The 16,502-nt window shown below is 46.7% G+C and overlaps 1 protein-coding gene and 1 pseudogene across 8 annotated transcripts in view; both read left to right on the top strand.

Annotated features, from left to right (window-relative positions):
• The first annotated feature begins 520 nt into the window (after positions 1–520).
• LOC130861069 (DNA-directed RNA polymerases I and III subunit RPAC2-like) lies at positions 521–4,265 on the top strand (annotated as a pseudogene).
• A 1,743-nt stretch (positions 4,266–6,008) lies between these two features.
• Positions 6,009–16,502, top strand: part of DAGLB (diacylglycerol lipase beta) — a 28,222-nt gene continuing 17,728 nt past the window's right edge. For 3 of the 8 annotated variants that reach the window (XM_057748546.1, XM_057748543.1, XM_057748542.1), the window contains exons 1-4: positions 6,009–6,185; positions 7,659–7,810; positions 13,738–13,909; positions 14,836–15,094. In XM_057748546.1, the coding sequence (XP_057604529.1) occupies positions 6,091–6,185; positions 7,659–7,810; positions 13,738–13,909; positions 14,836–15,094 (678 nt within the window). In that variant the 5' untranslated portion in view covers positions 6,009–6,090. Of the gene's footprint in view, positions 6,186–7,616; positions 7,811–11,848; positions 11,981–13,737; positions 13,910–14,835; positions 15,095–16,502 lie in introns of those variants that run through there. The other 5 variants (XM_057748547.1, XM_057748545.1, XM_057748544.1 and 2 more) reach the window with 5 other exon arrangements.

Raw genomic sequence — 16,502 nt, 5'->3', positions numbered from 1 at the left:
TTTTTTTTTTTGATTTATGCAAAAGCACATGACTTTGTTTCTATGTGATGCTCCATAAATGTTAAAGTGTTGGATACTAACAGTGCTTTATCACGAGAAGGATGTGGTCTTCCTGCTTGCTGCATTAAAATATCTTGTGGAGGAAGGGAACTGGATGGGTTTTATTTTTATCTAGTGTGTCTCGTAACATCTTTCTAAATAGGCAGTGTGACTGCATAGTTTAACCTCCTGTCTTCTCTCTCTCATTCCTCCCTCCCAATGCCTTTGCTTTTGTGTATCAGAGTATCTTTCTGGCATCCTGGTTTAGTCTCTGCTTTCATCCTCCTTGGAAGATTCTGATAGTGTGGAGGAAGGGTGGGAAATCCTGTCCTAAGCGGAGCAGACTCCTTGCTGCCCAGACCGGGGTGGGGGGGTCTCACACCTGGTTTTGTGCATGTAAATCAAACACAAGCTGGGGTCGTTCTCTGGAGAGCACAATGTGTAGAGCGAGGGTCTGGGGCCTCCGCGCGCCCCCTGCGTCATGAAGCGTCAGTTCCTCCTCCGTCCTTCTGCTCAAGTAACTGTAAAGCTGGCTGAGATGCTGCCACCGTCTTGTGGCCCACCAGGATGACATCTGAACAGGTGCCTCGGGAGCGAGGGCCGGGGCCGCGTCCTCGCACATGCTGGGAACAGAGGCAACTGTCTTATGCGCCTCACCAGGCACTGTTAGAGAATTACTCTCACTACCTGAATAAAGGTCATCAGGTAATTCATACTTTCTGTTGAGCTGCTTTATTTGTGTGAATTTTTTTTTTAACGTAAACAGAAAGAGAAATAAAGCAAAGTTAACAAATTTGCCCACTTAGTAAGTGAAGAGCTGCTGGCTGTTGGCTGCCCACAGGCACCAGTCCATTCCCTGTCCAGGTCAGTCACAGGGTTTGAAGAACATTTCCCAGGGAGTTCCCTGGTGGTCCAGTGGTTAGGACTCAGTGCTTTCACCACAGTGGCCCGGGTTCCATCCCTGGTTGGGGAACCAGGTTCCCACAAGCTACTCAGTGTGGCCAAAAAAAGGTTTTCTGCTTCCTCACAGTCTGGTCAAAGAAATGGGTGGAGAAAACAAAGCTGCAGGTGGAAGGCCTTGCTAGGGAAGATCCAGCTCAGCCTTCCCAAAGATACCAACAGGTGGACAGTTTCCTGGAAAGGCAAGCAAAGACTCGGTTTCAACAGAAATCATAACCGATTTGTGGAAACACCAGGGAAAGCACAAGCTTTGGGGTCAGACTTGTGTTGAGGCGTGGCTCCCCACGCTCTAGCTCTGACCTTGGATTTAACATGAGCCTTGTTCCTGCTCTGCTACCAGCAGAAACTCCTGCCACAGGATTTCTGTGAGGTGTAAACGAGCTCATGTCCTGAAGCTCACGACACAGAGCTTGGTGCACATTAAGTACTCAGGACCTCGGGGACCCTCTTTCCCCTCCCTTTCGTTGTGCTTAGCTTGGGGCAGCTGCCTTGAAAGCTGGCTGGAGGGACTTCCCTGGTGGCGCAGTGGTTAAGAATCCACCTGCCAATGCAGGGGACACAGGTTCGAGCCCTGGTCTGGGAAGATCCCACATGCCTCAGAGCAGCTAACCCCATGCACCACAACTACTGAGCCCATGTGCCACAGAGCCCTTGTGCCTATAGCCCGTGCTCCACAACAACAGAAGCCACCGCAATGAGAAGCCTGCACTGCAATGAAGAGTAGCCCCCGCTCGATGCAACTAGAGAAAGCCCTTGTGGAGCAACGAAGTCCCAACACAGCCAAAAATAAGTAAATAAAAGTAAATTTTAAGAAAAGAAAGCTGGCTAAAGCCAGTTCAGCAGGAGTTCCTCTGACGCATTTGACAACGTTAGTAGTTTTGGCCTCGTTAGAGAGTGTGAATCTTCAGAAATTGACTCCCCGGTACCTTGTAAAGCCACCAATCTGAGTGAGGGCTGATGAGTGTTGGTTGGATTGGGGCTCTGTGTGGATTTTTCTCCTGTGTGCTTCACCCTCTAGTGGCTGAATGTAGAACTTCCAAGGAACCTGTACTCTGCCCAATAAACAAGGCTCCCTTCCCCACCAACTGAACTGGGCCTGGTGCTGGGGGGGAGGGGGGTTCTCCTCCAGATCTGAAACAATTCCCTCTATTGTCCCTGCAATGTAAAAGCAATTTGCAGCATACTATAGCACTAGTCCTTTTAAATAATGACAAGGATACTTTTTTATACTACCAGAATATAATACTCCAGATTTCTGACCTAGTGTGGCCTTGAGTACTTAAAAAAGTGAGTCTTTTGGCAAACACTATATACTTGACTCTTACCAAATCAGAAGGGACATACAGAACCTACTTACTCATAAGTTTTCTAAGACAGTAGTTCTGTAATAGAAAAACTGGTGTCCTAAAACTAAATGATTTTACTTCAAGTTCTGAGAACTGAAGGTCTCAGGACTTTAAAGAACACTTAGAGAAACAACTATCCAACTGACTGAAAGATCATCTGGCTAAACCCCCACCCCCACCTCCATCTGACATAGACAGTAGCAGCAAACATCAAATGCAAGGATATTAGTCTCACTCAGAACATAGGGATTGGGCTTCCATGGTGTGTGCAGAGGTTAAGAACCTGCCTGCCAACACAGAGGACATGGGTTCAAGCCCTGATCTGGGAAGATCCCATATGCCATGGAGCAACTAAGCCCGTGCACCACAACTACTGAGCCTGCGCTCTAGAGCCTGCAAGGCACAACTACTGAAGCTCGCACGCCTAGAGCCTGTGCTCCACAACAAGAGAAGCCACCGCAATGAGAAGCCTGAGCACCACAACAAAAAGTAGCCCCTGCTCGCCACAACTAGAGAAAGCCCACGTGCAGCAACAAAGACCCAACGCAGCCAAAAATAAAAAATAAAATTTTTTTAAAGAAAAGAACATAAGGATTTATTCAAAGGAAATCCAGTCTTAAACAGAGAAATAGAGGAAGATGTGAATCAGCTTGGAAAAAAAAAAGAGTGAAGATCAGTTTCTCCAAGTTAATATGAAGATAAAATGAAATGCCAAGAAATCTCTGAAGAATACATACTGTTATTTGCAAATACATAGTGACATTAACCTAAAAGAACAAGCAGGGAAGGATATCAAAGGTGTACCTGCCCCCCAAATTCAAGATGAAGCAAATATGGCAGGATGTTATCCCTTGTTAAATCTGGATGGTGGGTCCTTAGGTATCAGACATCTTCTTTGTATTTGAAATTTTTCATCATTTAAAACTCATGATGGGTCATTCACCTTTTCAAGAGCTATGCTTTGACTTGGATATCTCATTTTGGAAGTAACAAAAAATAGTTATTTTTTAAAGTTGACTTTTTTTAAACCTCTATTGTAAAATAGCTTTTTTAATAGCAGAAAATTGAAAAAAAAAATGTGTAAAATAAGGGGCTGCATATGCTTTGTATGACATGATCACATGATGGCATAATATATTTTAAAATAGCTCTAATTCAATCAATGGAATAATGTTACATGGAAATGTACCTGCAGTGATTAGGACTACACAAAATACACTTACCTTAAAAAAATGTTTACTATCTCTTTGAAATTATATAGTTTCATGGTATGTTGTTAACATTTGTATCATTAAGTTCACAGTATCTTTACCTTTACTAACAAAAGTTTATGCGGAAGCATTATCTTATTGCTAAACCTTACAAATCCAGTCTGCAAAAGGAAACTGTTACATTTAAGAGAATGTGTTAGTTCTTCCTTCCTGCTGCATCTGCACTCTTAGAGGTATGCAGCAGAGCCTCAGGCCCACCAGCACCACCTCAGCATCCCAGAAGCCACCCCCCCCTCCCGCCCCCCGCCATAGAAGAGGATCAGGAGCTGGAAAGGAAAATATCTGGATTGAAGACCCCAATGGGTGAAGGCGAGAGGAAAACAACCCTGGAGATGGTCCAGGCAGCTGGGACAGATAGACACTGTGTGACATTTGTATTGCACGAGGAGGACCATACCCTGGGAAATTCTCTTCGTTACATGATCATGAAGAACCGGAAGTGGAATTTTGTGGTTACACGACAACCCATGCTTCAGAGAGCAAAATTAATTTGCGCACACAGACTCCAGGCGCCCTTCCAACTGTTGAACCCTTTCAGAGAGCCCTGACCGAGCTCATGAATGTCTGCCAGCATGATCTTGACAAGTTTGAAGCCAGCATAAACGCACATAAGGATCAAAAAGCCAGCAGAAATGAAGCCACATTCTAGTCCCTTATGCACTATACAGGGAGGACTGACCTCTCGGATACTCTATTCGTGTTCTTGCAAAACCTGGAGGTAAACATTTGTGATTACAACATGATCTGTCCTGCAAAAAGGCCTGTTTCCAGCTCTTAACCCATTTCAGCTGTTGGAGTCCCTGCAAGAAACTGTGTTCTTCTAATAAACACCCTCTTTTATTTAAACGAAGAAAAAAACAAAAAGAATGTATGTGATCACAGGCACAACCTTCCAGCTTCTGAATCACCCTTTTTCACCTTAATTCCTACTCTTCCCCCAGATCTCATTTTAATATCTTCTTCAGGGAAATCTTCCCTGACCTGTCACTTCTGGCCACACCAAGGGCCCAATAAATATTTATTTTATGAATGATTGAATGATTCTTTTTCTAAAAAGTCTCATAACTTCCTTGTTTACAATTCCCTGTGTCATTTTCACAACCATCAATACAATTTCATTATTATTTTTAACTCTGAAATTCTGTTCTTTAGAAGACCCCTGAAGGGATTTCAGACTTGGAAAAATTTGACATTTAATGTTTGTTTCTTCATTAATCAAGTATTTAGTAAGTGCATTCAATTTGCTCTATTATGTGCATTGCGGTGTGTAACAAGATGGACAAGGTTCCCAAGCTCAGGCAACTTACACACTCTAGGTGGGAGGTGAGCGGTGACAAACCTTACAATGTCAGGGAGTGATTAAGTGCTATGAAGAAAACTAAAAGTGGGCAAGGGGATGTGAACCGATGAGTGGGCGGTTTTAAAGCGGCCAGGGAAGGTTCTTGAGGCAGTGACACTAGAGCTGAGGCCTGAATGGAGTGAGAGAGTGACAGGGAAATACCTGTGGGAAGGGCATCCCTGGCAGAGGAAATGGAGAGTGTAAAAACCTCGGGGCGAGAAGAAGCTTGATGTACTTCAGAGGGGGAAACAAGGCGGCAGGCACTGGAGAGAAGGAGGGAGAAAGTAACAACCCTAACCCGGGGAGACAGGTAGCCACGCATTTATGGACTTGCGCTGTGTGACTACCAGGCGAAAGCTTCTGTAAGGGTTTGGAGTCTATTTCATGCACAGAGTGCAGCCTTGCAAGAGCCTAAGCTGATGGGCCTGGTTTGACGACTCCACAAGGTCACCCCAGCTGCTGTACGGTGGGGTGGCGGAGTCCGGGGGAGCAGTGGGGAGACCGGGTCAGGCACGTGATGAAGGGGTCTCGGACCAGGGTGGAGAAGCGGTCAGAATTTACGACCTGCTCGGAGGAAGGAGGGCAGATCAGGCTACTCCCCCCTCCCCAGCACCAAGCGGCCGTGTGGCTTCAGGGGATAGCTCCTAACGAGGCGCTCCTGACCCCAGCATCGGGCGGCGCTGGGGGCAACTTCGTCACAGGCGCGCAGCCTCACAGACCTGTGTATGAGGCCCAGACCCGCCACTAACTGCTGGCGGTCTCTGGGCTAGCTAACCCGTCAGGGCGGGAAGAGTCCCCATCTGCAAAAAGGTAACAGCAAACAAGCAAACAAAAACAAAAGATAACAGCAGAATTAACTGCACAGCTGCGAAGACCCCTATGCAGTCCACCTGCTTCTTCCGGCTCGGCGCATCTGCGCAGGCGCAGAGGCCCTGCAGCGGCTGCGTGGGCTCCGTGCTCAGTGCGCGTGCGCCGGGCTAGGCACGCTCCGCCCCCTCCGCCCCCTCGCCCCGCCCCATCCCGCGTGCGCCTGCGCGGAGTCTCAGTCCGGCGGTGGCGACGCCAGGGCGCTGGGCTCTCGGGGGTGAGGCGTTCGCGGCCGGCAGGCCCGGGCCTGGACGGCGGGGTCTTCGCCATGCCGGGGATGGTGCTGTTCGGCCGGCGCTGGGCCATCGCCAGCGACGACCTGGTCTTCCCGGGGATCTTCGAGCTGTTCGTGAGAGTGCTGTGGTGAGGGCGCGGGCTCGGCGGGCGGCGGGCGGAGGCGGGAGCGGGGCCGAGGAGGCCGAGCGGAGGGACGCCGCGCCCGCCCTGCGCGCTCGTCCCTGGTCCTACCGCCGCTGCGGCGGCCCAGAGCGGGGGCGCGGGGCCCCGAGACCCGGGCCGGAGCCGCCGGGCCCCCGGGACCTCCCGCCTCGAGCCGGAGCAGCCCCCTGCATCGCCCCTGAGTCACTCCGGCGTTCTCATGGAAACGCGCAGCATCTTGTATCTGCCGAACGCGGGACTGGCAGCTGTCCCCTTCGTGCCGTTCCTGAGCCGGTGGTGGCTGAATCCGTTCGCCGCGCGCAGGACCGGCATTTACTCTCGTCTTTCAAAATCTGGACCCCGTGGGAAGTGGGATTGGGCGCCTGAAGTCAGTCCCGGAGGGTCTGAGCAAAGAGTAAGACCATCGTTATTAAAAAAAAAAAAAAGTAGATTCTTGAGGGGAAAGGAATTTAAGAACATGACATATTATGATCTGCTTCCCCGTCGTTTTAGTTTTTAGAGCCAGTCTTTCCGAGATCATTTCCCATTATTATTTCCAGACGAGGAGTCATAACATCACAAAACCGACAAAAGCATAAGAAGTTAGCTAGTCCAGTTCCCCTTCTGGCCTTGAATCCCTCATACCGCATTCTTGCCAAATGGTTCCCTGCTCGATTCTGAAATAACTCTAGTGAAGAGTCACTATCACGTTGCGTTGTTTGGTGCTGCCTCTCGTTGTTCTGCCCTGAATTGCAAAATATCCGTGTGAGTCCACCGTCCTTGCCTTTTACATTGATCAGTGTTCACCACGAAACGTGTTTCCATAGCTTGCTTCTCATCATCTTGTTTTTGTACTACACACAGCAGATTACCATGTGTGTTTGTCAGTTTCTTTCTTTTCAGTTAATTATTTATTGCTGCATCAGGTCTTAGTTGCAGCATGCGGGCTCTCTAGTTGCAGCACACAGGCTCTAGAGCTCTCAGGCTTAGTTGCCCCGTGGCATATGGGATCGAACCCGGGTCCCCTGTGTTGGCAGGCGGATTGTTAACTGCTGCTCCAGGAAGTCCCTGTCAATTTCTTGTTAATCCACAGAAGTAAAAATTCTCTTGTTGATAATTGAACAAGCATGTACTTTGTTCACCAGGTGCATGTCTTGGAGTCATGATGGGGCCGCCTTCCAGCAGTTCACGTTATATTTGCTTGCTTAAGGCTTTAAGTGTATTACAGCAGGCACAGAAGAAAAGCAATGATGTAAGCATAGAAAGTATAAAACTCATTAAAAATGAAAAAGAAAGCCATACTCTTTAGTTGACTTAGTAAATCTTTTATTGAGGGAGATTCAATTCCAAAGTGAACCTCGCCTTGTTAGGGAAAATATTAACTCATTTTGCTTCCTCCCAACCGTGTTTTACAAGGCGGCTCCTTGGATTCCACCTCTGACCCTCAGTGTCCCGCAGGTGGATCGGCATCCTGACGCTCTATCTCATGCACAGAGAGAAGCTGGACTGTGCAGGTGGTGCCCTGCTCAGCAGCTACCTCATCGTCCTCCTGCTTCTCCTGGCCCTTATCATATGCACCGTGTCCACCATCGTGTGTGTCAGCATGAAAGGTAAGCACTAGTCTTTTCTGTTTGACACCTCTTCTTTTTTTTTTTTTTCCTTTTTGGTTGCGTGGCATGCGGGATCTTAGTTCCCAGACCAGGGATCGAACCTGGGCCCCCTGCAATGGAGGCGCAGAATCCTAGCCACTGGACCGCCAGGGAATTTCCAACACCTCTTCTTTTTTAATAACTTTTTTGAGATATAATTCACATAGCATACAATTCATCCATTTGAAGTGTACAATTCAGTGATTTTTCGTACATTCACAGAGCTGTGCAACCCTCCTCGCAGTCAATTTTAGAACATGTTATCACCCCCAAAAGAAATCCTGTACCCACAAGCAATTACTTCTCATTTCTCCCCAACTCCATCACCTCAGCCTTAGGCATCTACTTCTCTATTTCCTGTCTGTAGATTTGCCTGTTCTGGACATCACATAGGTGGACTCATCCACGAAGTGGCCTTTGGGTCTGGCTTCTTAAACTTGGGATAACGTTTTCAACGTTTATCCGTGTTAAAGCATCAGTACTTCATTCCATTCTTTGGCTGAGTACTATTGCACTGAGTGGATATACTGCAGTTTACTTATCCATCTGGCAGTTGGGGGACATTTGGGTAGTTTCCATTTTTTGGCTGTTACAAATAATGCTGCTTTGAACTTTCACATACGTGTTTTATGTATTTACTTATTTTTTTTGAAAGATAGTTAAGGGTTTATTTGCTTGTTATTACACCTACATTATTAGAACAGGGTCTGTTGTTGGATAGTAACAATTCCAAACACTGTGCTCAAGAATCCACTGGAATCACATACATGTTTTATATACCCTTTTTTTTTTTAAAACACTAGAGACAGGCTTTATGGAGGGAATGGTTTTTTTTATTTGTTTAGTATTTATTTATTGTTTAGTTGGCTGTGTTGGGTCTTAATTGCAGCATGCCAGATCTTCATTGAGACATGCGGGATCTTTCTTTATGGCATATAGGCTCTTTGTTGTGGTGCATAGGCTCTCTAGCTGTGGTACGCGGGCTCCAGAGCTTGCGGGCTAAGTAGATGTGGCGCAAGGCATGTGGGATCTTAGTTCGCGGACCAGGGATCGAACCCATGTCCCCTGCATTGGAAGGCAGATTCTTAACCACTGGACTACCAGTGAAGTCCCACCCATATGTTTTTATTTCTCTGGGATATGTACCTAGGGGTGGTATTGCTAGATCATACAGTAAATCTGTTCAACTTTCTGAGGAACTGCCAGACTGTTTTCCAAGCAGCTATACCATTTTTCTTTCCCACCCACACTTTATAAGGGCTCCAGTTTCTCCACATCCTCACCAACACTTATTACCTGACTTTTTGATCATAGCCATCCCAGTAGATATGAAATGGTATCTTGTGGCTTTAATTTGCATTTCCTTGATGACCAGTGATATTGAGCATCTTTTCATGTGCTCAGTGGCCATTTTTGTATTATTTTTAGAGAAATGTCTATTCAGATCCTTTGCCCAATTTTAGGTTGGGTTCTTTATCCTTTATTAATGAGTTATAAGAGTTACATCTCTTCTTAATGATAATTTTTTTCTATATGTTACCATTTTCTGCAGACAGTCACTTAGCTGAGAATGTCTAAAAATGTTGGAAACCTTCCTTGTCAATTACTGTGTTTGCAGGATGAGCTGAGCACTCTGGTGGCTAATAAGGAAACGCCGGTATAATTTTATTTTTTTTTTAATTTACTGGTGTAAATAAAAAATCTCACCAATCAAAGGCGGGACTGCATGGCATGCTGCCCTCCAGTGTGCTTCAGTGTTTTGTTGCTGCTTGAATCAGGGCGTAGGAGGGGTGCTTACAGTTGTAGGTGATGATAAAACTGGAAGGGACTAAGTAGCTGATTCCCTGGGTGACAGAATCAAGATCTCGACAGTGTGGAACGATAGACTGAAACTTATAAAGATGGTAGTTCATGGGGAGAAATGTTCGTGGCAAAGTGTTTCATGAGAACAAGACCTTAGGGTTTGGATGACCAAGAAGTGTGGCATGTGCCTGCATACTGCAGTCATGTAGAAAATAGAGCTCTGGGTATTTTAGTTTACCTCTGAAAACATGAACGCGTGGGGTCTGGATCAAAGATGGTCCCACTTCTGTGGTCTGTGTCGGACCCCAAGTCTGGATTGTCCTTGGTGCTGGTGCTGAAGGAAAGGAAGGAGCTGAAATGTGTACGACGTGGCTTTAATGCTGCAAGGTTCATAGTGAGGTTAGATTTTCTGAAAGGTGAAATAGGTTGGTGTCACAGGCACAGTGTATCTAATCTAGTTTCCCTGTCTGTTCACATCACGTTCTGTGTAGTACACCAGGTTTACAGCTGTAATGGTGGGTTAAGTATGAGCTTTTTTGTCCTTAAACGTTTTTCTTCAGATGTTTTTGGTGGTGTCAGGGCACAGTCACGTGCCTGTGCTGGATGGACGGCAGCCTGCCTGCCTCAGGCTCCTCCTCGCGGGCACCGTCACACATCACACATCAGAGCTCCTGGTGCCCGTGGTGCCGGGTGTCAGGGCGGGTTGCCTATCCAGCAGCGTCCTCCAAGCAGAACCAGTTTTATTCAGGACATCCCCCAGCTCCTCATATACCAAGCAAGTGCGTCAGAAACCGGCCCTCTGCCCAGCGCAGGAGGGATCCTGCTCTGTCGGGGTTGGTGCAGGACTGGGAGGTTCCTGAGAGGTTCCAGGGGAGCCCTTCCCTGCTCCTCTGGGAAAGATCCAGAAGCAGCACACTGTTTTCCTTCTGGATGACGCTGTGCGTGAGTGAGCTGTTGAGACCTGCGAAGCCTCCCCTCACAGCCCAGGAGGAGCCCAGTGCAGAGGAGGGCGGGGCTGAGCAGCAGAGGGCACCCCCGCCATCCTGGCCCTGCGTTTCCAGTCCCTTGAGTCAAGACAGGCCCCGCTTGTTTTTTAAACCAGTTTGAGTTTGATTTTCTGATACTTGTAGCTAAAGATACCACAACTGAACTGAAGATAGTATTCTACAAAAGCATGTTAAATTGCCAGTTTGTTACAAATCAATGACATCAATATGCTTTATTTTAAATATTAAATTTAAATATTAAAATTATGAAATATTGATAAATTTCAGTGAAGAATACCATAAAGGTAAAGAAAAAAAGACCGGTGGGTGCTTAGGGCCGGATAAGCCAACCGGGGACGATGACAGAAGGTTTTCAGTTAGCTAGTGTGTTTGGATGAAGTCAGAATCTCTCTTAACAACCTAGGGGTATAATTTCAGAGCTTTGCTGGGGATACAGCACATCACCTCAGTAGAAGCTGTAAGGCTGTTTTCATTTTCTTCTGATGAAAATTAGCCTCGACTACTAAAATAAATAACAGGCGCTATAATAAATGTCAGAATTGGCATATTGCTGGATTTAATCCACGTTTTAGCAGTAATTGATCATTGCTAAAGTGTCCCATTTGTGCGTCGATTCAGGTTTGAAATGGAACTGCTGTTACAGCCAACCTTTGCTGTAGCATACATATCACTGAAACTGTTTGAAATAAAAATTTTCTCTTATTTTTTCAAAGAAAAAAAGACAAATGGGAAAAAACGTTGTAGCATGAGACTTAGAGCCAGTCTCCTTAATATAGAAGGGCTCTACAGCAAATAAGAAAAAGACCAATAGGCGGTACAAAAATGGGCAAAGATGGTGAACAGTAAAATAAGTAAAAAAAGATTTTTATGTATATAAAAATACATACAGCCTCAGTCACAATAAGGAAAGTTCATCAGGGTGATACATTGGGTTGGTGAGGCTGTGCGGCTGTGAGACTGTTGTTTCTGGGTTTTCCTAGAGGAACAGGGAACACCTTCCCCAGAACCTCCCTTCCGCTCTGCAGAAACAGGCAGTTCATTTTGTTGATGGGCATGTAGATGTGTTGAATCTCTTGGAAGCCCAATTTGGCTGTGTGTGTATGTGTGTCAGTTTTTTTCCTATATGTTTACATGTGTGCAAAATAGTTGAAGTTCACTGTGGTGTTGTTTGTAGGCACGAAACGTTGGAACAAACCAAGTGCATGTCAATAGGCCACCGGTTTGTTTGCGTCACTCATTTGTATGATGGGCTCCTGTGCACCTGTTAAAAAGAATGCGAAATGCTTTGTGAATGGATAAGGAGTGAAATCCAATATAACAGGTACAGGACGCTGTATGTAGTTTGCTACTTTTTCCTAAAGGGATACATTTACCTGTTTTATGTGCAGACTCTCTGGGAGGCTATACATGTGACTGAGTTTACTTTGAGGGAAGGTGACTGAGGGCTGGGGTTCAGTGGTAGTATTTTCTTTATACTCGCTTGAGCTGTTTGATCTTTTCACCCTTTACATGCGTTACCTGCACAAAATCAGAGTTTTTTTACAAGTTATAAACTTCAGATGTATCTTTTAATACCTGTGAGCACCTTGTAGACTTGATTACTGACACGTGGATAAGCCCCATTGCCCCTTCTGTGTCGTAAGCCATCTCAATAATTCATCTGTCATTTGAATGGAAAGACCCTGTTTATGGAGCTTTTTGGCTGATACATCTCTAAACAAAACAGCATGCATTGTAAGGGTGCGTTTGGAACGAAGAGAACTCAGTCATCTTTATCCAGAAAACTGATGCTCGTGTGTTTATCCCTTTCTTGGTCTTCACTGTAGAATCTTGGTATTGGGGTAGTTTCTGGTTTTGACTTGAGAACCCTCTGATGAAGTCCTACTGTTTCAACCACGTGGGAGGTTTAATTAGGGAAGATCCACCCTTGTGACTACCATGTTTTGAGAGAACGCCCTCCACTTCCAAGGTCTGCCCTTCACTGTATGATTTGATGCTGCTCCCTGTTCCTCTCTGCTGCTTGGCTGTTGTGATGTGGTAATACACAGCACGCCCCAGAGGCGGGCTTGTTTTCACACACCTGCGCACGTCGTCCCTCGGAGAGAGACAGTGCTGTTCCAGTTGTCTTAGGACATTTTGTCTTTGTGCCAAAAATGAGGCCTGATAGTGTCTAATATTTTAAAATGTGACTCTAAGTAATCCATTCTAATGGAAAATAGCTTTGGGAATTTAAAAGCTATTTCCTTATCAAATAATTTTTTAGATCTTGGATTTTTTTTCAGTCACTGTTTTTGGTTTAATCATGCGGCATTTTTATGTTGCTTACATCGGTGTTTATCACAGCTTTTTCCCAAAGAGAGAGAGTTGATGTTTTACATCAAGAATTAAAGCACACGCCTCTAATGATACTTGGATTTGTTTTACAAACACAGTTTTAATTGTTGTGTCTAAATGGTGGGCTTCTGCACATGGTCTCGCACATCAGAATTGTTCGCTTCCCAAAAGTGAGGACCATGGGGCGTTGGTGAGTCAGAGAGCCTGGGTCTTGTAAACCTGGATTACATTTTAGAAAGCGCTTACTAAGCTCTCTGAGCCTCAGCTTCCTCATCTGTGAAATGGGATGATGACTATGTCACCATTATTGTGAGGATTAAAGAATACTGGATGCGGGGTGTTTTGGATAGTGCCTGAATCTTCCTGGGTGACCGTACTACGCCCCTGTTTGCCTGTGACAGCTGATTGTCCTAGCATAATTATTAATAGAGCCTCTCTTTGCTCTCAGAAGTATCCCAATTTGGACAATGATTTTATGGTCACTGTAGTTAGAACCCAGAAGTGTTTTTAAGTGCTGGTAAGTCTTAGAAATGAATCTGAGGCTTTTTGTCGTCTTTCCCATCCCTCACTTTGTCTCTTTGTCTCAAACTTAGGCACTGATTCCCAGTTACGGGAAGAAAAAGTCAGATGGTAGCTCTGCATACAGTACAGATATGTGTGCTGTGACAGCTGTGTTTCTGTGGAAAGGAAACTCCTCATCTCTGGGGAGGCAGGTGATCAGTGTGAATATTTTCTGTGTTTCAGGGACCATTTGTAATCCTGGACCACGGAAATCTATGTCCAAGCTGCTGTACGTGCGTCTGGCCCTCTTCCTGCCGGAGATGGTCTGGGCGTCCCTGGGGGCCGCCTGGATAGCAGACGGTGTTCGGTGTGACAGGACTGTGGGGAATGGCATCATTGCAACCGTCGTGGTCAGGTGAGGTCTCATCTTCTCCTGCAATTTCTTGTCTAAAATGCACTCGAGTTGGAGGTAAACAAATACCTTCAGAGTAACTGAGGTGGCCCAGTGTCATGCAGGCTTCCTAAAATAGTTAGACAGTGGATCTTTTCAAGAAAATCGTAAAAATGCTGAGACACTTGTTTATACGTGAGGAATAGCTCATCTTCCATTATGCATTTGTTGATGTGGTTTCCATCCTAACACATTCTCATTTTTTCTGCATTCCCTCCCCACCCTAATAAGACAGAAGAAACCTAAAGACCAAAACAGAGCAAAAACCAAAAACAGGAAGAAATACAGTGTCTGGAATTGCTACAGAGGAATAAGGTTTTTGCCTTTTCCAGGCTAAAAATCTTACAGATGATCTAGTCATGTCCCTCGTGCTGTAAATAAGGGGATGCAGACCCCTGCCGCCCCCCGAGCCTCGTGGCAGAAGCCCTGGCGGCCCTTCTCGGGTCACCTTCCAGGGGTACACGCGGTGGACCGTCGGTGCCTGGTGCATCGCGGGCAACCTAGAAATATTGAAGCGTGTGAATGAAAGACCCGTGAGAGCATCTCGTGGCTCGGGAAGCTTCTTTTGGTTTTACCGAGGGGAACCCTGAGGCCCTGGGGAGTAGGCCCAGGTCAAGGTCAAGGGGCTTCCCTGCCCCGGCCCTGGCTTTGCCCACCAGACAGCTCCCTTTTCCTTTTGTGGCCTTTGGGGTTCTGATCTTTGTCAGGCCTGGGTTGTCCGGGGGCTCATAAGGAACTTTCTAGAAGAAGCAAGTTGCCCGCCTCCGCCAGGTTCTGGGAGATCCCCACCTGCCTTGGTGCGGAGAGCCACAGTTGTGCAGATGCCGGGGGCGACCCCACGGAAGGGGCCCTCGGCCCGCGGCTGCCCAGCCTCCCCTCCTGTCTTGCAGCTGGATCATCGTCGTCTCCACCGTGGTCGCCATCTTCATCGTCTTTGACCCACTGGGGGGGAGCACAGCCCCGTGCCCCGCTGTGGGCCCCCATCACCTGGACAGTCATGAGTCCAGCCAGTTCCTCGACGGCCTCAGGACGGCAGCTACAAGCGTGTGGGAAACGAGAATCAAGTTCCTGTGCTGCTGTGTTGGCACAGACGACCATACTCGAGTTGCTTTTTCGAGTACGGCAGAGCTTTTCTCAACCTACTTTTCAGTAAGCCGACGGGGTCTGGTCCGGTCTCTTTCTTCTGCTTACGTAAACACTGCTTTGGGGAGGATGAGTTCTCTGTGCTTTGATCCCGGCTCCCTGTTGACATATCGGGTTGGCCAAAACATTCATTTGGTTAGTGAATACGTTGTTCACTAAAATTCTTGGTGAAAATGAAAAATGTGTCTTTTATTTTTACTTAAGACCGAACGAACTTTTTGGCCAACCCAGTAAAAAAGCTCCTGAGAGTGAGTCCTCTGTGGGTGGGGCGGGTGGGGGTGTGCCCTGGGGTGAGCACCCTGGAGCTCCAGGGAGAGGGGACCCAGGGCCCTGTGTTCCCAGGCCCCATGCCCTGGTCAGCGCATCCTTGTGTTGACACCCATCTGTTACAGCATTAAGATGTTGAATTAGTTTTTAAGGAACTAAATGGTGGAACCTGTCCATTTTGAGAATCACTTGCCTGTTGTCTTTTCCTACATCCTCTGTCTAGCTGGTTCTCAGCAGATGCCAGGTCCAGGCAGTGTCAGCCCTCCACAGACCCTGGGTTCTTACAACTTTGTGGCGTGATAGAAATGGTAGATTTTTCTCCTTTTAAAGACGGTTGTAGTGCAGAAAGCTGTAATCATTCTAGAGTAGTTTCTTCAGTGATTTAGAAACATTTTTCTTTCACATCCAATGTCTGTCTTTTCTTATAATGATCTCTGAAAATTGCTGTTATGTTCAGTATTGCAACCAAATGAGAGAGAGGAGTTCTCTTGGTGTCGTGCACGCCTGCGGGACTTTTGCTCTCCTGGTGTACAGGCCTGCCTTGTGCAGCGCTGGCCCCGTAGCCTAACGCCTGGCTGTACGTAGAGATTAGAGGAGTCTATCCCACTAAATAATTTGAAAAGAGCACTTCAGCCTGGTCTTAAGATTGTTGGAAGAAGGAGGAAGAGAATCTGGCTATTCTCAGAGGATGTCTTAACCTGCATCATGGGCAGAACTGATGGCTCAAGTGGCCGAGTGGCCAGTACCTGGTTTCTTGTGGACCAGAGCCGCTGGGCAGAGAGGGTCAGGTCAGGCTCTGGACACTCACTCTGGCTTTCCTAGTGTGAGGATCTTTTTGAGGCTTGTTCTGCTCAGTGAGTATAAGTCCAGCCTCATAAATCTCTGCCGTGGACTCCGTCAACAAGACCTTCTCAGCATCTCGAGCCGTGAGAGTGTAAACCTGGGCCAAAATCAGACCTTAGTACACAGAGGGCGGATTTACCCACTTACTCCTCCGCTTCATGGGTGACATGAAGTAGATTAAAAATAGCTGAGTCCCTTGAAGTGAAATCTGAGAATAGAGATGAGTAAAATATCACTGTTCTCGAGTGGGTTTGTCCGAGGGCAGGACAGTAAGAAACACGAAGCTCACGTGCAGGAGTCCTGA

Source organism: Hippopotamus amphibius, chromosome 9, assembly GCF_030028045.1.
Source record: "Hippopotamus amphibius kiboko isolate mHipAmp2 chromosome 9, mHipAmp2.hap2, whole genome shotgun sequence".
Lineage (NCBI taxonomy): Eukaryota > Metazoa > Chordata > Mammalia > Artiodactyla > Hippopotamidae > Hippopotamus > Hippopotamus amphibius.
This window is presented reverse-complemented; position numbering and strand designations above follow the sequence as displayed.